We start from the raw sequence: 22,052 nt of genomic DNA on the forward strand, positions 1-22,052 counted from the left end.
GGGCTTCCCTGGTGGCGCAGTGGTTGGGAGTCCGCCTGCCGATGCAGGGGACGCGGGTTCGTGCCCCGGTCCGGGAAGATCCCACATGCTGCAGAGCGACTGGGCCCATGAGCCATGGCCGCTGAGCCTGCGCGTCCGGAGCCTGTGCTCCGCAATGGGAGAGGCCACGACAGTGAGAGGCCCGCGTACCGCAAAAAACAAACAAACAAACAAAAAAAAAAAAGGTGAGCAAATAATACTGTCATTTCTTAAGGGAAAGATTGGATCTTGTTATGTGAGGTTTCTAGGCAGAAAACAGTCTTCTGTTTCAATACAAATTCTGCCGCATCAACTCACTCTAGTGCTGGCTCACCAGGCACATGTGATATAGTTTGACCAAGGCGAAGGCTGTGAAACGAGGTGAGTCCCAATTCTTTTCTTTTCCTAATTATGACAATCTTGGATAAGTCATTTCATTTGAACCTCGATTTCCTTATTTGAAAATGGGAGGCAAAAAAAATGCCAGCTTCAAACTTGTGGTCAAGTTTAAGTGGGATTAAAAGTGATAACATATTTTTTAAAAATCGGTTGATCATAAACTAGTATACAAAACAGAATCACCAATGCTATTTTAATTTCTTCTTCTTGTCATTCACCAGTATAAACTGGAAGGTGGGGAATTTCCAGTGATATCTCAGATCTGCAGACAGGATTGGAAATTGACATTGGCTGAGAGACACACAGGTTGACAGAGAAAGATATAAAACCAGAGGCATGGAGTCAGATAATACAGAAAGAGACATGGTGACAAAGGCAGAGAAGTGGGAAGGACAGACACCAAGAGGAGAGACACAGGAATAAGACTCTCAGAGTCAGACCCCAAAGCAAAGCCAATGACCTCATCCTTGGCCCTCTGCTGAAGAGGGAAAGGAGAGGGCGGTGGGGACAAGCTTGTCTTGTCTGTAGGCAAGACACCATGCACCTGCATCATCCTGTCACTCCCTCTTGGGTCTTCTCTGCCAGAATCTTGTCTACAACCCAAGCATGCAACTTGTGTGTGTATATTTTGGGAATTTTGTTTTAGAATGGCTAAGCTGGAGCTGGCATCAAACCTCATACTTTTTCAGTCTGGAAAAAACCCCAGCCACCTGACATTTGCTCTTTCACCGACCGCATCTCCCATTTTTACTTGGCCAAGAGGCAAAAACCTGTTTGCAGAAGGGCTTCTAACAGTCTCACCTGGAATGCTTACAGACCCCTGTTGCTTCCATTCAACTTGACTCCAATTCACCGTCATCTCACTGCAGCAGTTCAAAGACACAGGACTGTTGTCACACATCACCTTCATGTCTTCATTTGCCCAAATCTGGATGGATGTAACATCTATTTTTTTTCTGGACCCATATTCAAAAATATCTAATGTCAGTTTGCAAATATATTCACCTGTATTGAACACACAAAGGCATTTATTATTACTATTACACATGTCTATTTCCTTAGAAGAATGATAGCCTCATCTCATGTGTCATGACGGTACTTCGTGAAACATCACTTTTAAAAGCATCTGAGACTTGGTCTAAACAACCCTAAAGGAACATTCAGGAAGTGCAGAAGGTCAAGGCAGGTATTTCTGATGCCATAAGGTAAAAGAGTAGAGAGCTGTTCTCAGGAAAGAGCGGAAATCTGAGTCCTCGCTAGTAAGAAAAGAAGTGTGGGGATGCTTCAGAGGTAGAAAGGGAAAATGGGAAAACCTTGGAGAATTAGGAGATCATGGATAATTTTGGCATCCTATTTAACTGTGGCAGGTCAGAGTCAACAAACATACGATAGAACCCATGTGTCTGCAGCCCAGTTTCTCATTCAGAGAAAAAGAGATGCTCCTGTTGACATCTGGGTTACGATGGGGCTATTAAATTCTAGAATGTCAGGTACAAAACGTATGCTTCTGTGGTTGCTGGGGAGGGACAAGTGGGAGGGATTAAAACAGAGGACAAGAAAATGGGCGGGGGAGGAGAGCAGGCACCCATATGTTCACTACCTTGATTGTGGTCATAGTTGTACGGGTGTACACACATGTCAAAACTTATTAAATTATACACTTCACATATGTACAGCTTATTATATGTCAATTCTACCTCAACAAGGCTCTTCTAAATTTTTTTTAAATGTTAAAAAAAGGAGTTTACTTTTTGTCTTAGGTTCCAACTCATAATCTTCAGTAAATGTGGAAAATTATATTTGTCTCCCAAGGCTAAAGTTGCTTGGCTCATTCATCATGGGATTAATTTTCAGTTTTGAAAAGCTGAGCCTGGTGACTTCGTTTTGAAGAGGAAAAGGCTATCTACACACACCACCACGGTTTGATTCTTTCTTAGCCCTTCATTCCTTTCCTCGCCCTGGTTACTGGATGGCAACCCACCCGCGTCATCCTGCGTGATGTTGTAAATGGTGAGGCGAGACACGGAGGTCATGTTGTTGAGCACGTAGGTGTAGACGGAGAATCTGCTGCTGTTCTGGATGTCGAAGCCTGTTTCCACGTGCTGCCAGGATACATTGGAGGACAAAACTTCGTTCTCACACATCAGAGTTACCGTATCCCCTTCAAAGATGATTTCTGGGGTGATGGAGAACTTCGTTTCATCTGGAAACCCAAACAAAAGATATTAGGGTCCCAAAGCAAATACATGGAATTAATGCTACTCCCTGAATGCCACCACCACTGGGGTTCTCGAGAGGTTTCCGTGGTGATGAATGAGGCAACGCGTCTTCCTCACTCCACCCCTGGGCAGCTGGGATCTGAGGCCCCAGAGTGACAGTCTGCCAGCTACTAGGGACATGGTTCCCAGTTTGGGATCTTTGCACACTTAACAGTCCTCAATGGTACTAATGGGGATCCCAAAGCTATTTTCAATATTTCAAATAATCTGTCACAGACATAGAGAACAGACTTGTGGTTGCCAAGGGGGAGGGGGTGAGGGGAGGGATGGACTGGGAGTTTGGGATTAGCAAATGCAAACTATTATATACAGGATGGATAAACATCAAGGTCTTACTGTATAGCACGGGGAACTATATTCAATATAGTTGTGATAAACCATAATGGAAAAGAATATGAAAAAGAATGTGTAATATATATGTATAACTGAACCACTTTGCTGTACAGCAGAAATTAACACAACATTGTAAATCAACTATATTCAATAAAATTTATAAAATAAAATAAAAATGCAAAAAAATTTTTAAATAGTCTGGTAGAAAATTGCACATTTGCTTATGAAAAAGCCACCCCAGCTAACCTAAACATCAAGTTTCTTTGCTACTGATTTGAAAGATATCAACTGCTTCTTACTGATAACTGATACCTCATGCTGACTGAAAGCCCTGTCCTGTGTCTTTGATGAATTAAGAGTGGGAAAATAAATTAATTTTTTACAATAAAGTATGCTTGGGAAATAAGAATGTTTTTAAAGACCTAACACCCATGGGCCCATAAGAGTGGGAGCTTATGAGATACACAGGTCTGTATTTGAATCCTGGTTCTGTACCAGGCATAGCTGTGTGGCCCTGGGGAACTTGCTTAGCATCTCTGAGCCTCAGCTCCCTTGTCTGGAAAACAGGAGCAGTGAGCACTACCACGGGAGGTGATTTGGAGGAATAGTAACTATTCTTATTGTTTTCACAATAAAATTCTGGGGAACCCTGGTATTAAGCCATTTCACAGACAGAAATGAAAACACGGTATTTGCTGTTTTTGTGTGTGTTTTTATGGCCGTCCCTTGTTTACACAACATACAGATTTTTCCCGCTAAGCTGTGCTATGTCCTTCATGAGCTCCATGTGCTGAGAAAATCAGAGGAGCTGGGGAAGCAGGTTTGGCAACTCCTCTTTTGGATGGTTCTTTATGCCCACGCCACACCCTGTCCGTACTGTAAACGTGGACTAAAATACCACACAATTAATTTAGGGTGCTGTGATGTTCTGGTCAAAATATCAAGTTATCTAAATATTTCTTATCCCGTTTTTTAGGCTCCTGGATAAAATAAGATTTCAGAAAATTGCATTCAACTATTAGGAAGCAAGGCCATCCGTGAATAGTTCATGTAGTGAACTGACCAGGAAGGCACAGAAACTTATGTTACTCACTATGTGGCCTTGAGCAAATGATTGAAATCGAAGCCTCCACTTCCCCACCTGTAAAATGGCGATAATAGTATCTACCTCACAGGATGTATGAAGATGAAAAATGTGTAAAACACTGGGTTTAACATAGAAAAGGTTCAATAACCGTGCCCGCTTTTCATTAGCACCACTGCTAACTACAATGATCCGGAAAACTGCCGGATTTCCATGGTTATGTGAAATTGATCGTAAATATATTGAGAGTGATTAAAGAAAGGGGCGTTCCGGTTAAGGGACCCTGCTGATTGGTCAAACATCACTAGAGGATTAATATATGGCAAACTAAAAGGGACCATTCTGAAGACTGCCATGTGCCTTTCCTGAAATAGTTTCATGAAGATGGACTTAAAAATAATTTCCTGATACCACCTCATTCATTCAGCATTTTTCTTTCTTTTTCTCTTCCTCTCCCCTGCACCCCTCACTCTTGCCGCCAGATAAAATTATAATTTAAGAAAAACCCACCCAGGGACTTCCCTGGCGGTGCAGTGGTTAATACTCTGCGTTTCCAATGCAGGGGGCGTGGGTTCGATACCTGGTCGGGGAACTAAGATCCCACATGCTGCGCGGCCAAAAAAAAAAAAAAAAAAACCTACTCAGCTACTTGACTTTTTTGGATCCTTGTATTTTGGATAAACCCCACTAACCCTATGGAGAGCAGGCTGGTATTTAAGCTCCCGGGGGGTGGAGTTGCAGGTGACATAGTTCATGGTCATTGGTCTAAGGCTGTGCGTATCAAGGACAGAGATGAATGTAGATTTTCTTGCAAAAAGGGGCATTGAGTGTCATTCGCAACAACTTCATGGCTCTTTGGAAGAATAAGCCACAGACACTAGAGCACTTCTGTGGTTTTGGACTGACTGTCAGCCACCGGTCAGGAAAACTGCAGGATACTTATTCCTGTAAATGTCTGACTATATTCAGCACAATGGAAATTTGGGGGAAAGAGTCATCGTAATTGAAGCTCATGTATGCTAGAGCTTGCTATTCTCCTGTGCCCTCAGAACCATAAAGAAAAAAGTTTTTTCAGGCCAAAGCATCTGCCGGTTGGTGGGATGGCATTAGGGGTGAGGAAGGGGTTGGCGATGCTGGGATTACTTCCATGTGAGTCCGCACCTGGAGGCCACTTATGTCCCTGCGTTGAATTTTTCAGTTTTCATCTATGTGGTTGCTGCCTTATTCATTCTGAATTTTTATCTTGCTCTTTTTCTCTTTCTTATGTTGTAGCACTTTCTTACCGTTGTGTATATCCCTTTCAATATTTTATTTTTAAAAATGATCCAATGTTTAAAAATATTAGCAGCGAATGTAGAGAGAAAGAGTATGGACCTGTTGTACGGATGGTCTGACTCCTGAGAAGGGGCACTTTTCCTTCCAGCTGTGCCTCAGACAATCCCTTCAGTGCCCTCCCCATGGTGAACTGTGTTGTTCCAAAGAGGAGTCACCTTCACTCTGGAACCACGGACCTGAGTTAGACAGAACACCTACCGGCCAGTACCGGTCCACCAAATCTCTGCTCAGTTGGCTCCCCTTTCTATCCCCCAAGTAACAATCGATCCACCCACCTAATTACACAACAGAGCTCAACTCTATACCCCATTTGTAAAATGAGGGAGGACATCTACAATACCAGGACTCTTACCACTGCTACATCTGATCCAAAGCAGTGTTTCTCAAACTTTCCATGCATCAGAATCACCTGGAGGGCTTGCCGAAACAGATTGGCCCAGGTTGGTCTGGGGTGGCCCCAAGAATTTGCTTTTCTAACAAGTACCAAGATGCTGCTGATGCTGCTGGTCTGGGGGTCACACTTTGAGAACTACTGCTCTAAAGTAACAACGGTCCCCCTAGTCAATATCAATGCATTTCATGAATATCCCCCACTTCCACCACCACCACGTTAGTTCTACTTTTTTGGATGTTTTGGGTCTGTTAATTTAAAAAAAATCCATAAACCCAGATGGCTCTGTGGCCCCCTTGTAAAATCTCTCCCTCCTGGGAACCCCCCCACCACCACCACTTCCCCAGTCGCAGTGATATTAGCAGTGTAAGGAGGCTCTGAACAGGCCTAAGATGGGGAGAAGGTACCAAAACTCTATGCCAGGAACTGGAGAGTCTCTCTCCACGGAGGGCACTGTAATGTGATTTCCCAGATTTAAGCATCATGATAAATGCCGTTACCATATCTAAGTAGAATCTACACATTGGAGAAATGTAGCGATGTTCTACTTACTGCTGTAAGTAACCTGGAAGGAACTGCTGTCCATCTTGTAGGTCTGACTGAGGTTCTGTGTTACTTGCTCGTTTGCTTTGCGCATTAATTCAGGTGACGCTGCTGTTGTAGTGACTTCATACACCACAACCACACTTCCAGGCCTGGATGGAGACCACTCAGTTCAGTAAAGCAGTAAGTGATCTGGAAGAGTCTAGATCCTTATGGTTTATTTGCATAAGAAAACAAAATGGCAGGAAGAGCCTGGGGACTTTATCTTCAAGGGTCCACTGAAATCCAACCTGTTTCTAAGCTCTAGCTGAAAGCCTGAGGCAGGGCTCGAACACTCAAGTGTCTGCAGATGGGTAACATCAATGACTGGAAGAGCCAGATGGGGCAGAGGGAATTGAATCCTACAAATGGGTCAAAGGATATAAGCCACAAGGTAGAGACTGTTGTCACACAGTCTGCTGGCCCAGGTTACCAGCTATGCTGAATATCCAGTGAAGCCAAAATCCTCAACGTTTCTGTAAACATTCTTCATTTTTTAATTAGCAACTAACTTTTTGAAACACTGTGCAAACACACTTAGGGCTGCCCGGTGCCTAACTCCACAGGGGTGCATTCACATGACAGTGTGCAACTCTGTGGCCATGGCTAGCTAGCTAACTTTTTTTAATAAAGGCATCATTGCATGCATGACTTTATTTCATTTTTGTATTTCTGACTTCCCTAGATGGCAAATGTATCCCACATCTTGTTTGCAAAATTTTTGCGTGCATAGAACAAACACAAGTCTTTTTCTCACCTTCCTTCTAAGTAGGTACATCTCTTAGGAGTGAGCTACTATTCTCAGTATTTCCTTTCACTTTAAGCCCTGGAAATCTGACACTGTCTTCACCTTTACCAAACTGCCCCCACTGGGCATCCCAGATGGTGCCCTTCTAACGGGCTTTTGCTTTTTCACTAACGTTTTGGTATCTGCCATTGGATAAAAATGACCCAGTTATAGCATTCTTACCTGAACTCTGTCACTGTCACCAATTTGAAGCCTGGTAAAACACTGTAACCCTTCCAGAACTGGAAAATAAAGCAAGACAAGTGTCACGGATCAAGGTCCACTGAGAGACGGGTCAACAATTTGAAACAGAGTGAAGAGTGTCTATTTCTTATCACCCTGGGTAAAATGCTCTCCCGTATATTTTGTTAGCGCTAGCACCGGCGATCTTTGAAGAAGTGATTCCTCTCTACCTAGGTCATTCTGGGTTCTCCAGGAAGCAAACACCAGAGTAAGTGTGCAAAAAGTAAATGTGCAAGAGTAATGTGCCAAAAATTTACTTAGGGAAATGCCTAGGGGAAAATAATGGGAAGGCAGTGGGGAAGACAGGGAGAGCCATCAGACCCGAGTGAAACTGTGCAGGAGAGGCTGGATGAAATCATCCTAGACTGAGCCTGGGAAGGTTCAGTACAGCCTTCAAAGGAGTCCCACGTGTGCTAGACAGACCCGCCCTGCTCATTCACTAGCAGCAGGCAGCCAGCTCTGCCATGCGGCAGCAGCCGGGCCCTCAATCAATTGCATTTCCTGTAGTTGGAAATCTTCGAGGTGCCTTCTTGCAGCTGCCACACTGCCGGACCGGATCCCTCACTTAACATATCACAGCTCTGGTTGAGCCAATGTGGTTTTTACTGATGTTTTTACTTTATTTTGTTTTCTCTGAATTCCAACCCCACAGGAAATTCAATTTGAATCAAGTCATATTTACAGAGCGGATGCCGTGTGCAAAGTGCTGTGTTAAGTAGCTGGATGGGTGGGATCCAAAGGTTAATATGTAACTCTCCTTTTTTCCTCAAAAGTGTATAATTTAGTGTGTCACGTGTGTGCGTGAGGAGGATTCTCATGCTGTGCAGAACTATTACATGTCGGATATGCAAATCAGATATCCTACAGCTCATCTGTATCCGAGTTTCATCATGGCGCCCATGAACAATGGTAATATTTGACTGGGTAAACAGGAGGCCGCTCCTGGCTTGAGGCAGAGGGTTGGCTGCCCAGAGGGTTAAGGGGAGTCATTACCTCAGCCCACCTGTGGCAATTTGTACCACACCAGTTGAGAAGCTCTATTCCAAATGAACTGACTCAGCAAAGCATTTAGGTTTAGATGAATTAATCCAATGTAAAGCACTTAGAATAGTGTCTGGCCCACAGTTTACAATGAGAGAATATCCTCTTTTTTTGCATGAGTAAATTTACATATGTATACAGTCTTTTTCATATTCTTTTCCATTATGGTTTATCACAGGATATTGAATATAGTTCCCTGTGCTGTACAGTAGGACCTTGTTGTTTATCCATCCTATATATAATAGTTTGCATCTGCTCATCCCAAACTCCCAATCCATCCTGCCCCTTCCCCCACTCCCCCTGGGCAACCACAAGTTTGTTCTCTATGTCTATGAGTCTGTTTCTGTTATGTGGAATCTACAATATGACACAAATGAACCTATCTACGTGAGTAAATTTAAATCTGCCTTACGTGTGAATGCCTTGGGACCTGCAGTGTAGAGTGGTGTGGAATCCTCTGTGCCAGACTTGGGCTGGTCTGCACAAAAGATGTTAGGGGTTTCACCCATGTGATGTGCGAAGATGAATAGAAATGCACCATCTGGTGCTTCTAGACCAGGTTCTTGGACCTTTTAGTAGGTTTCTGTGAGTTGATGCTGCCAAATTTTATGTGAATCAATTCTATCCTGGGAGGAAGTTCCACCTATAGGTCAAGATGATGTCCCGTCATCCCCTGAACACTGTCTGATTTGAGCGCTTCTTAATTCATCGTCCCAGAGGTATAGAAATAATTTCAACATTCACATTCATAAATTCTGACAGATTCAAGCAAACGACCCACTATAAATGCAACAGATTCAGTTCAGCTCAGAGTTTGTTGGTTCAGAGCCTCCTGGGACCAAAACTCACCGCTGTTTCCAAGTCAGTCTTGTAGGACCTATAGAGGGCAGAGGAAGAGTTCTTGAGTTCTTCTTGAAAGCCCACATTGAGTCTGACCGACATTCGCAGGGTAATATCTGCTGAAGAACACAGGGCAATATTTTTAAAATCCCATGTCAGCATCTGAGCACACACAGGACAGAGAAGCATCTGGTTGAGATGATATCAAATAGCCACTCAACAAACAAACATTCAGTGAGCAGTTACTTACCTCCCTGGAGCTGGCAAAAAGGTCCCTTGGGAGGCAGTCCCTTAAGGAGACTGCAATGATGCCCTGAAGGGGAGCCATCATGCCCTTGACAAGTGAGATTGTGGAGGCACGTTTCCTGAGGCCACTTATAGCCTTTCTCACAGGAGCACCAGATTTCATTTCCAGTAGGTCTGCAGACTGCCACCAACCAGAACAATGAGGAGAGAAAAGGTAGTTACCGCTTCTGTGCTTATAGACGTCAAGTACTTATACTTGTAGGAAGCGCTAACTCCACTTCATATTGCCCTTCTGGGAAGTTCAGTAGTTCTGCATGAGATTCTCATGATTCCCGTACATGTCACCTTGCTGTTAGGCACGGCCATCTAAAAGATGACAGCTCTGACCATCCCAGGGGCTGCCTACAATGATAAAGTGCTCAACAGATTCCCGGACTAGAGGGTATGGCAGCCAGCCTCCAAGATGGCACGACCCATCCCCGCCTCTGGGTACTCACACCCTTTTATAACTCCCTCTCATGTTGTACTAGGGCTGGTCTGTGTGACCGAGGGAATATAGAAAGACGTGGTGGTGCATCGCTTCTGAGGTTAGGTTATAAAAGACACTGTGGCTTCCCTCTTGGTTCTACTCTCTCGCTCTCTCTCTCTCTGATCACTTGCTCTGGGGGAAGCCAGCTGCATTGCATGAGGACACGTCATGGAGAGGCCCACATGATTAGGAAGTGAGGTCTCTAGCCAATAGCTAGTGAGGAGCTGAGGGCTGCCAACAACCGCATGCGTGAGCCTGAAAGTGGGTTTTCCAGGCTCAGCTGAGCCTTCAGATGATTGCAACTCCGGCTGACGGCTTGACTACCACCTCATGAGAGACCCCAGGGCCAGTGCTATCCAGCTAAGCTCTTCCTGGATTTTTGGCCCTCAGAAACTGTGTGACGTAATAAACATTTGTAGCTTTTTGTTTGTTTTGTTTTGGTTTTTTTTTTTTCGGCCATGCTGTGCGGCTTGTGGGATCTTTGTTTCCCAACCTGGGATCAAATCCGGGGCCTCGGCAGTGAAAGCGCAGGGTCCTAATCACTGGATCGCCAGGGAATTCCGAGTTTGTTGTTTTAAGATGCTAAGTTTGGGGGTAACTCATTATGCAGCAATAGATAACAAATGTAGAGTATAAGGAAAAATTCTAAACTTGTGCCTTTTACATTTCAAGTCAAATGTGAACAGCCCAAACAGACTCCAATCCCATTAAAAACTGACACTGAAAAATGCTCTGAAAACAGAGGGCTTGGAATTTATGTCTAAAACTGAACTAAAGCCACGTCACTGTGAGCTGTTTGTTCTGCGGGTGGGCATCTAGGCAAAGGCCCACAGAGTGACCACCCAAAGGAAAGCCGTCAAATAACTGTTCCTGAAATAGGAGGGACAACCAAGTCCCCTGGGATCCTTGGACACCGCTTCCGTCCTGTGCTCCAGCAGCAGGAGGGGCTGAAGGAGAAGCAGAAGGAATGGAGGAAGTCAAGGCTGCTAGTGAGTGTGGTGAACATTGGCCGGGGATAATTCGAAGGGAGCCAACAAGATCCCCTTTGTCAAAATCTCTCTCCCGCTGACGTGAAAAGCATTTTTTTGGTTGTTTTATTTTTGTTGTTGTTGTTTTTCATTTACTTTTTTTTTTGCTGTACGGGGGCCTCTCACTGCTGTGGCCCCTCCCGTTGCGGAGCACAGGCTCCGGACGCACACGCTCAGCAGCCATGGCTCATGGGCCCAGCCGCTCCGCGGCATGTGGGATCTTCCCGGACCCGGGCACGAACCCGCGTCCCCTGCATCGGCAGGCGGACTCTCAACCACTGCGCCACCAGGGAAGCCCTCATTTACTTATTTTTGAGATGGATGTGGAGGTGATATTAGCAGAACTTTTGACTCCATGTAAGATACAAATGTGCCTTAAGAGGATGGCGGAAGCGACCACCCCTGGACCTACCGCACTTAGGGCTTGACACACATTGGCCATAAAAATCCTCGGTTTTGTGTACTATGATTAAAAATGCCTTTCCGATAACTAATAAGAACCTACTGAATAGCACAGGAAACTCTATTCAATGCTTTGTAATGACCGATATGGAAACAGAATCTAAAAAAAGAGTGGATATATGTGTATGTAGAACTGACTCACTTTGCTGTACAGCGGAAACTAACATTGTAAATCAACTATACTCCAGTTTAAAAAATTTGATTAAAAACATGCCTTTCTTGAAAGGATCATAAGATAAGCTGTTGGAAGAGTGGGTGGGGGAGGCACAGGAAGAGGGGAACGGAGAAAATTTGGGGTGCTTAGATATGAGTATCATGGTCAGTAAGTCTAATCTTCCTTACCCAGCCATCCCATTACCTCCTCTCTGAGGTCAACTCTCCCCAGGCTACCCCCCTCCACACCCCACATCCCCCTCTAACAGGAAGGGGCTCAAAGCAACATTTCTCCTGATTGGCCCAATCCTCCTATTTCAAGCAATGGGTCTTTTACTCACCTGTTGTCACCTCGATGCTCAAAATGCTGGTAGCTGGGTCAGTGTCATCCCCTTGAACTGGAAAACTGAGGCTTTTCAAGTAAGCTTTGCTAGGCTCCAGGAAGGAGGCATCTTCAAAACTGACCTCAACATTGACAGTGAACTCTTGGGCTGCAGGACTGCTCACGGCAACTGGAACGAAAGCACATGAAGGCTGTGAGAACTCACTGTGGTGGGCAGAGAGAGAACGTGATGGACCTTTCAGCGCTTAAAGCCAATGACGTTTTAATTAGGTGGTTGGGATGAACAGACGCACGCTACTATATATAAGATAGATAACCAACAAGGACCTACTGCATAGCACAGGGAACTCTGCTCAGTGTTCTGTGATAACCTATAGGGGAAATGAATCTGAAAAAGAATAGAGATATATGTACGTGTATAACTGAATCACTTTGCTGTACACCTGAAACTAACGCAGCACTGTAAATCAACTAGACTCCAATATAAAATAAAAAGCAGAAGTTTCTTGGGAATCCCCTGGGGTCCAGTGGTTAGGGCTCCACGCTTCCACTGTGGGGGGCATGGGTTCGATGCCTGGTCGGGGAACTAAGATCCCGCATGCCGTGTGGTGCAGTTAAATAAATAAATAAATATAAAAATTAAAATTAAAAAAAAAAAAACTAATGACGGGGACATGTGGATGCTGGACACATCACCCTTTAAGAATTTCTAATGAACTTTTTTAGAGAAAAAGAAGTTTGTTTACTGATCACCACCAAGCCCTCCCTCCATGATTCTTCCTCTCTACGACTCTGCTATATTAGAGGAGAAAGGAAACAGATCTAGCTCGTATCAGCGCTGTGGTCTCTGGCCATTTGAGAGCTTCACAGGCCAAGCTGAGGACTTGTCCATCCTCTCCATTCCCACACCCCCCTTGGTGTCCAAGGCCAAGGGTGACTGTGTGGAAAACGGACTCGAATGGGACACGAATAGAAAAAGGGAGACCCGGCAGGGAGGCCTGGCAACCATCTAGACAATAAAAGCCACGGTCCTGACTCACCAGCATGAGTCAGTATGTTTCTGACACCAGTCAGTGGTCATGCATGTATTTTGAGAGCTGAAGGACGCACTCACGGCCTGAAGACCTCTGGGAAGAGTCATGTAGTTAATTCCCTTTGTTCTTAGCCTGTGTGCAAAGCTTGGGCTCTTTGTTCTTACTCCGTATCTCTGGTGTTCAGCACATGCTAGGTACTCAACAAAAGCAAAATTGGCAAATTGGAAATTAAAGTAAAAGAGATCTTCAGCAATTCATTGTTCTTCCAAATTGTCTCAAGACGGGTTGCCTGGCTGGCATTCTAGATGAGTCTGTTTCCCAATCCAGGCAAGCCAGACAATAGATCTATTGGAATGTTCCTGCATAATTACCACTATTACATCATGTCTGGGCTGTTGGTTGTAAGTTCTCAAGGGCAGAAACGGCTTCTTTTACTTCTCATGGCCGTACCCACTCCATCTGGCATGCAGCCCAGCACATAATAAATTCATGTCCAATCAATTCTTGATAAACCTGTGATTTCTGAGTTGAATCACAGATTCACCTTTCTGTCATGGCCAGAATCTTTGGCTCATTCCTGGTTGAAATATATAACTGGAGCAGAAGCCATGGGCTTGGTTAGTAGCTAATGACGAACCTTCAAAAAATAGGAGAATTTTTAATACTGATGCCCTGAGAAGACAAGTTGTGGCTTATTTTATCCTGTCAGTTAAATAAGGAAAAGATTAGTGAATACCTGCAAGCCTTTTACTTTAAAATATAAGTAAAATCTGGAAGTACGATACATATATATACATATATGTATATATATAAAACCATAACATTAAAGTTCTATGTCTGTTTTCTAAAATGACAAAGAATTTCCCCCATAATATCACAAGATTTGTTTTAAATATTCCAAGGATTATTTATGAGAAACACTAAAATGGAGTACGTTTGCTATGGGAAACTCCAACTGATAAATGTTTATTGTAGAAAATGGTAATATTTGTCCACTTACAGCTGTAAACTATGTTTGTCTAGGAGTTTGGTTTTACTTATCAACCTTGTTGAGAATTATTTCATTTTGGCATCCTTCAACTTGCTGTAATTAACTCAAACTGTAAAAAATATCTGTGCACATTTTCTTAAAATTTGGAATGCATCTTGCGGTATGTTTCCTCCTTATAAAAATGTATTTACAAGTAGAACACGGTGACTTTTAAAACCCAGTGCGGAATCTCAGTTTGTCACGATATTATGGCATTGCTTGAAATTTCCTGTTTTCTTTCTGATTTGCAAACGGTTCTGTGATGCAGACAAGCTTCCTGGAAGGACTGCTAATCTTAATCTGAGTGATCCTAACCCTAGACATAGTATGTGGCCTGCTGGGAACATCTGCAAGAAGGGCGGCTGCATGGTATTTACAAGCTCTGTTTTAGAGCACATTCTTTTTCCTGAAAAGTAATGCAGCAATGTTTATACCCTCCGGAGGATTCAGAAGCTCCAGGATCCTCTTTGCTGTGGTCAGTCTACTCTCCTGCCAGGAATGAATGTAAACAGGATTTCCTGGACGGCAGCTGCTTTTGAGATGAGTGAGGTCAGTAACAATCCCGTATCACCCACTCCATCACCTGCATTATTGCCTCCCAGGGTCTGATCCCAGCATGATTTCCATGCCTGCCTGAGGGTCGTGAGTATCACCCATCCCTGAGCCCACCTCTTTCTGCTCTTTACAGATGTAATTGGAGAACGAGCATGTGCCTGAAAAGCACGTGGTGCTTCCTGGATGTCATCATTCCCCACTGAAGCCAAGGTAGTTCTTCCGCTGAGGTCCTACAAGGAGCTGAGCCAAAAGCTTAAAATACGACTAAGAGGACAGTTCCTGTGACTTGAGCGAGTTCTAGTCTATGGTGTTTGTGCAAATATGAATTGAAGCACCAGCCTATAAGGCCCCCTTCCCCTCAGCCACCTTTTATGTTCTTGACAACTTCTAAGGGGGGTTCAGAGTAACCCTCAGCCTGAGCATCAGTCCTCTATAGAGACTGATAAGGATGGGAAACATTTAATAGAGAGAGAAATGTCTTCTTGAAAATGGTCAATTCTTCAAAACAGGCTCGAAAACACCATACTAACTCAGAAGGCTACAGGTCTGCCCTTGGCGATCATCTATTCCCGTGGTCCCCGCTCCTGACTGATGATATCCACACGTAGGGATTCTACACACACAGATACTGTGGGGCCTCGACCCAGGTGAGTCAAAGTAGAATATTTATAAGTTAGTCCCAGAAATCTCTGCTTTTAGGCATGAGAAAAATGATTCCCCCAAAGAGTAAATGACTTTCCCCAGCTTCTGCTGCTTGGTGGTGGTGTCCACAGGACCAGAACTTGGATCTCTGGACTTCTAGAACGGGGTTCTTTCCATTACCTCACTCTGACAGTGTGACTGGTAGAATCATTTCTCCCTTAATGGTGCCACGTGTTCCTCAGGAAAAGAGAATAAAGGATGTTTTGGAGGTGGGGTGGGCGTGCAGTAATTAATAACTTCAAAGATAGAGATAGCTTGGCTGGACCTACCAGCGACCATTGGCTTGGCCCTGAACCCAAAGCATCCTGGTGTTATGGGCAAGCAGAACACAGAAACACCACTGGGCCTCCAGTCCCTGTAATGCCCAGGAAGAGCATCTGATTAACGGAAGAAGCCCAGATGCTCAGGATTAGTATGACTTGTGTAGGGTGGGGTCAGGGGCCCAAGATTTGGGGTCGAAAGGCCACGCCCTGTCCGCCTCACCTCCTCCAAACCTGAGGACTTCAGAGCTTCGGAAAGTGATGCTGGTGGGCTTGCCCCAGGCTACAAGGGACCCAGGAGGAACAGGAAGGTTCCTCCCACTCTGTGTATTTTAGAGGCCCTTCCATGCTTCTCTGCTGCCCCTGGACCACCTGATTCCAGACAGTTCAATGTGTTCGCTTCGCCTCGGGCTCCTTCGCCCTGGTGTTGTTTGTCTGAGTTCTTCTGACTCACCGATGCCCCAGTGGAAGGTAGCACATTCCAGGGGTCATCAGTGTCACAGACGCAGGCTTATCCCTGGCCTGGGAGGCACAAACCAACCAGGATTTCCCCTCTCCTTTCCCATTAATCAGTGCCCGCACTTATCTTATAGAGACATTTCTGGAAAGTTGGCCACAAACTGTGACAAGCAGTTCTGGGTCTTCATCACAGCTGTTTAAGCAAACAAGACTATTTTTGCCTGGCCACTCTACGGGTAATTACAGCTTCTCAGAAGTCGGGGCCTAAATCAGTGTATAAATGAACCTCTCACCTGCAAGAGAGTGGGGCCTGCTGACATCGCTCAGGAGAAACGAGGTTCATGCGGTTTTCTCTTGACCAAAGGGGCCCATGCTTCCTTATCACTGAAGATTTAGATTTGTTTCTCCCCCTTAGTCCTGTAGCAGGTAAATATTAAAAGCTACCTGCTCTGCTTTTTTTCTTGACATGTTCTCGTAGGTACCAATTTGGCAGCATCATCTGGGTCTGCTGTACCTTTGTCAGGAGAGAGTCAAAGATCCTGTCCTCCCTTTAGGTTTTGAAAGGTTTGTTCACACTATGGCTATGGTCTGGGGGGCAGGCATGGATGGGGGAGAGGGAGGGCAGCACTGTGGCATAAAACAATGGGCTGTGAGGCCTGGAGAAAAGAATCAATTCTACTAGCTCATCATACACCCAAATCATCAAAGTCAGCCCCACGTAAAGTGATGCTAGAGCCCCTCACTCAACAAATCTGCCCCGAGAATCACAGCTGCGTAAACTTCCTCTAAATGTGGTTAGCGAGAACACAGTTTCCTTCTGCAATACACGCGTAAGAAAAAGCCCCAGGCCATCAAGAATCTCCTTGTACTCCCTCTGCCTGGAGCTCCCTCCTCCCTCCCTTCTTCTGTCCCATTTCTGCTCCTCCTTTCATGCCTCAACCTCAATCAATTCTTTCCTGGTCACTCTCTGAGCCTGTGTGTGCTCAGTGACCTGAGGACTCACAGAATCAAGGCATCGTGAAGTTGAGTATTTTGAAGATCATCTTGGGTAACCACTCATCAGATGCCGTGATTCCCCCTATAAACGCTCCTGCCAGGTGCTTATTCAGATTGGCTTAAATACCTTGCATGACATGAAACTCACCTCCACATAAGACGGTCCAACCCACCTTTAGTTAGTTCTGTTAGAAACTTACATTTAGCCCAGACCTATCTCTCTGTAGCTCCTACCATTTTCCAGCCAGTAGCTTTGCCTTTTTCAGGCTCCCAATACGGGATGACTCTGCTTTTGATATTTACAGAATTCGAATTTAACTTAGGGTGCGTGCATATCCTATCCTTACAACCAGATTAAAAGTTGATAGCAGCAGTCAGCATGTTTTATGTTCTTTGTGCCCGATAGGTGCTTAATAAATGTATACTAATTCAATATTAAAAACACTTCTTTGCTAAAAAAAAAAAATCATGGCACGGAATCTCATAGGCAAGATCCAGAAAGTCATGTTGAAAACTCTGACTGCTAACTATGAGCTAGGACTCGGAGCCTAGAGAGCTGGGGTAAATGCCCTCTCACCTGGGAGGCTACTGAACCCCTGTGAGCCAGGCTTTGCTCATCTGTAAGTCAGGAGCACTATTTTCTCTGCAGAATTTGTTGTTAAGGAGTTGGGGTATGAAGACCCCTAGCAAATTGCCTAGCATATAATAGCCATTCTGAAACAGCGTGTAGAAATAATAATACTGATCATAATAAGTGTACGGATTAACATCTATGCAGCCATCTGCTGGTAGGTCAACTAAACCTAATTCTCTTCCAATCAGGTCTCACTTTTGAGTCAGGTAAGCAAAAAAAAAAAAAAAACCCACCAGGCAGAGAGAACCAGCCTTCTCTTCTTACTTTGCCACCACTACTGCCTGCTCAGAGCACGAAATGCCACAAGTTATCATAAGAAAGATTAAAGCCAGGAAAATCCCCAAATGTGTTTCTCAATCTGGAGAATGCACAGCATTTCCTGAACACAGATCAAAAGGAGACAGCACAGCCGGCGGGGCTGCAGGTCTGCAGAAAGGTCAGGATTTCCGAGCTGGCAGCTGGCAACCCAATCTGGTAGGAACCTTGCTCTCACTGGATCTGTGAAGATGTATAGTGCCTCCAGCTCGGGCTTAGGACACCCTGGGTCTCCCTTTCTCCTACCAGCCATTCCTTTTGAAACCAAAGAAGCACCAGTGGGGACTCTTCAGCCCAGGACCCAAGACACATTCCCAGTTAAGCTCAGAAATCTGACATGGGGAACTTCATAATTGATGCTGAGGACACATTTGCGTTACTTCCAACCTAAGAAGCCTCTTTTTAGAAAAAAAAACCTTTAAAATCAGTCCATCCCGGCACTTTATTTATTTTTGGCCGCACGCATGCAGGATCTTAATTCTCCAACCAGGGATCGAATCCGTGCCCCCTGCAGTGGAAGCACGGAGCCTTAACCACTGGACCCCCAGGGAATTCCCAAGAAACTTCTGCTTTCAGTCCCCTGTGAAGATTGCCCTTAAGACTAAATTTCCCGCTGACTGTTGTACTTCCAAAATAAGATTTTCATTCCAGCTCCGGCTTCTACCCGTGGCCTCCACCTCCCCAGTCACCCGGGTCTGTGCACTCCCAAGTATCATATAAATCATCCCTCCTGTCACCCCCATGTCAAGTCTGTCCCCAAGTCCTTTTGACCCAATTCTCCAAATGTCTCTCACAAGCGTTCGCCATGTTCCTTTCCTAACGTCATTCCAGGCACCAGGGCCGATGACAGTCCACACTGCTGCACCCTTGCTGGTCTCCCGGCACTAACCTCTTCATCTAATTCATTCAACCGTAACCATCTGGCAAATTTTCACTTCAGATGGCTTCTACCAATGCCTTCTCTGTGCCAGCCTCTCGGCTGGTCTAGAATCCACTTCCTGGTGGAATCAGGACAGAATTCTGGAGGCTTTGACGGATGCTTATTTCCCTCTGCTCCCCAAGAGCCACTAACAAGCAGGTTCATACTCTTCTTGCCCCTGGCCTCCGAGTTTTTGGTGAAGGTTTCTCTGTCCCCACAGAGTTTTGAGATAGTTTTCCTAAAATGCTAATATTGTGGCATCCAACCTCCTGCCTTCAGTAGTTCTACAAAACCTTCTCCGTACCAGGTATATTTCAGGCTCTGTCAAATGCAATATTTTTATAAATAAGTCCATTAAATTTGTTTTTAATTTTAAAAACCATTAAAACAAACAAAAACATCAAATACCCCCCCCAGATAACTATATTAACATTTAAAAAATAAGTACATACTATTATTTAATCTTCTCAACAACCCTGTACAGTAAAAATATATTTGTATATTTGCATGTATGTATATATGTGTGTGTGTGTCTGGATGTGTGTGATATATCTGTGATACATAACATGTGGTAAAGGAAGAAGTCCACAGCTCTGAGAATAAAGGTGAGTATTGATCCTACCTTTAAAGGATCAAACTTTAAAGCTCTATAGAGTTGGTCCAATGCCTCAAAAGGAAATTCCTTCTGAGAATTCTCTTTCTCTTGGAAACTTTGTTTGCCACTTTCTGGCACGAAGCCTCCAGAACACAGACACTTCTGTGTGGCATCTGCTGAATGTAACCTTCCTATTGCTTGCTTTCCTAGTTTTCCTGGAGAGCGATGCTCTTAATTGCAACTTATATTCTGAGCATCTGCGGCATGACCACTTCTTACTTCAGTGATTTTGTACAAGTACCAAGGCCAATCCTTCTTCTGCAGATGACGGGTTGAGTCATCAACACCTCCAGAATGACCCTAGAGAGGCCCAAACCATGTATAAAAAATGGAAAACATGTTTTCATGTTGATTTATCATCTTCGTGACTGTTTGTAATGAAAGCACGTCTGGAAAAATTTTGGAATGTCAAATCCTTAGAAGTGGAAGAGGTTTCCTCTCTGAGGGCTAACCTCTCATGCTGGCACCAGGGATCACAAATAGCTAGGGCTGGAAGTGCAGAAAGATGTTACTTTTCCAGGTGTCGGGTCACCGACTGGTTCCGAGGCAGGGGGCAGCCTGAACCCTAGAAGAAGCTGGCAGAACCTGGAGCTGGAACTTAACGCAAGTGGTTTGATTTTAAGAAGAAAAGTCTTTCAAAATATTGAGTGGGGACATCTCTGGTCCTGTTCCTGTCGTGGGGGTGGGAGGGTTCAAGGGGTTGTCATGGGGGAGGGGTGGGTAGAGGTGATAATGCTTGTTTTAAAAGCACAGGAAGTACAAAGTACAGTCTGTGCTGTAGATCACTTTAGGGAAGGAGAGGAGGGCGAGTGAGGATCCCATAGGGATATAAAACAAGGTTAAAATAGAAAAAAAAGGGAAGGAAGGGAAGGAGAGAGGACCAATGATATGAACTTCCGGCGAGCACTGGTTGAATTCTCATTTCACGCACGGGGCAGCAGGCGGATCTTGTTATGGCCCTGTAAGGGGCTCTACCGGACGCCTTTATCCTGCCCTTGGGGCAAGCCTGCTCCCTCTGGCAGCCTAAAGTCTCTTTTAGACCACCAGACTGAACAGACCAAGTCCCAACACGCTTGGAAAAGGATTCAGTCCCAATGTTACAAGTGAAGAAGTTTCTAGATGGTTGGTCCAGCCACGAAGCCAGCAGACTCTTAGCAAAAAGGAACATATCCTCTGAACTCACACAGGGACAGCTATGACAGAGACATGCCTTCTCTTTATTTGTTCACTCATCTGTTGGGACACTGGGCTACATGCCAGGCTGCAGAGAGGAAGAGGGTTCAAGGGAGCTCATGTCTCCTGGGAGTGGCAAACAGGAAGCAAAAGAATTACAATGCATTGGGATAAATGTTGGGCTACGAGGATGTATTGTGGGTAAGGGGAACCCAGGAACACAGCCCCTCCCTGTCTAGGGAATTGATGGAAGACCTTCCAGGGCAGGAGCCTATGTGAATTGAGTCCCCCAGACAAGCAAAGGGGTGTGGTGAGTGGGATACTGACTCTGCGAAAAGCAGCAGAAGGAGAGTGAGTGGGCAAAGCACTTAGGGTCCAGTGAGCAGATAATCAGATTTTATCTCCAAAGCAATTGGCAGCCCTTGAAGGATTTTCTGCAGGGAAATGAGAAAATCAGGTTGATGCTTTTGCAAGGTTGCTGTGGTGGGAGGAGCTGGTCCTTGGAAAATGCAGCCTCCAGATGTACCCACCTGCTCAGGGTCCCACATGAGGGAGGAGACACTGACCATCACCATGCAGGTGTTCACAGCTCTCCCCTGCCCCCAACCCTCCAAAGGGCAGAGCCCCGTGTTTTCCAGACACCTTCTTGGGAATTCAGTGGGCACCTGGAGTGGCAGGCAGAAAAGGACTTGGGTGTAGCGATTCAACTGATCCACAAAATAAAGTGCTGAGTGAGAGGAGACGAGGTTAAAAGAAAAAAAGAAAAAGAAAAAAGGCAAGGCTGCTGGGCTGAGAAGAGAGAAGCAGGCTTTTTGGTGGTGGCAGAGGGCAGCTGAAGGAAGGGGCCTCGAGGAAATCTTCAGGCTCTGAGGAGACGTGATGGGAGGGGACACGAGCCCTGAATGTGCTGATAAGACCCCTTTAATGTCATTGGATAGAGAATGGAGTTCCTCTGCAGTTACTTCTAGAAACTGAACACTGAGATGCTCAGAGACTGTATTATGTGGATCCCAGTGTTTCTAAAAGTTACAACAAATGTCATTTGTTGCGATTTACTAGAAAAATGGCCAAGCAAAGGGTTACATACCGGCTCGTTTTTGCCTTATTGGGTCCTCCCGTGCTAGTTCATGTTCATGGAGAAGCTGAAAGAACATTTTAGAAAATAGTCAGTGAGTGTTAGAGACGTCTTTTCACAATGGTTCTCTGTTCACATGCCCCGGGACGTTC

At 45.0% G+C, this 22,052-nt stretch overlaps 1 protein-coding gene across 6 annotated transcripts in view; it reads right to left on the reverse strand.

The window, feature by feature from the left end:
* The window catches only part of ADGRF5 (adhesion G protein-coupled receptor F5), a 109,282-nt gene that overhangs the window by 25,489 nt on the left and 61,741 nt on the right, over positions 1–22,052 (reverse strand). For 4 of the 6 annotated variants that reach the window (XM_030870526.3, XM_030870525.3, XM_060308132.2 and 1 more), the window contains 8 exons: positions 21,913–21,967; positions 12,092–12,262; positions 9,583–9,759; positions 9,342–9,451; positions 7,392–7,450; positions 6,392–6,534; positions 2,399–2,620; positions 1,219–1,422 (listed from right to left, as the gene is read on the reverse strand). In XM_030870526.3, coding sequence (XP_030726386.1) covers positions 1,219–1,422; positions 2,399–2,620; positions 6,392–6,534; positions 7,392–7,450; positions 9,342–9,451; positions 9,583–9,759; positions 12,092–12,262; positions 21,913–21,967 — 1,141 coding nt within the window. The remainder of the gene's footprint in view (positions 1–1,218; positions 1,423–2,398; positions 2,621–6,391; positions 6,535–7,391; positions 7,451–9,341; positions 9,452–9,582; positions 9,760–12,091; positions 12,263–21,912; positions 21,968–22,052) is intronic. The other 2 variants (XM_060308134.2, XM_060308136.2) reach the window with 1 other exon arrangement.

Source organism: Globicephala melas, chromosome 11, assembly GCF_963455315.2.
Source record: "Globicephala melas chromosome 11, mGloMel1.2, whole genome shotgun sequence".
Taxonomy (NCBI): domain Eukaryota; kingdom Metazoa; phylum Chordata; class Mammalia; order Artiodactyla; family Delphinidae; genus Globicephala; species Globicephala melas.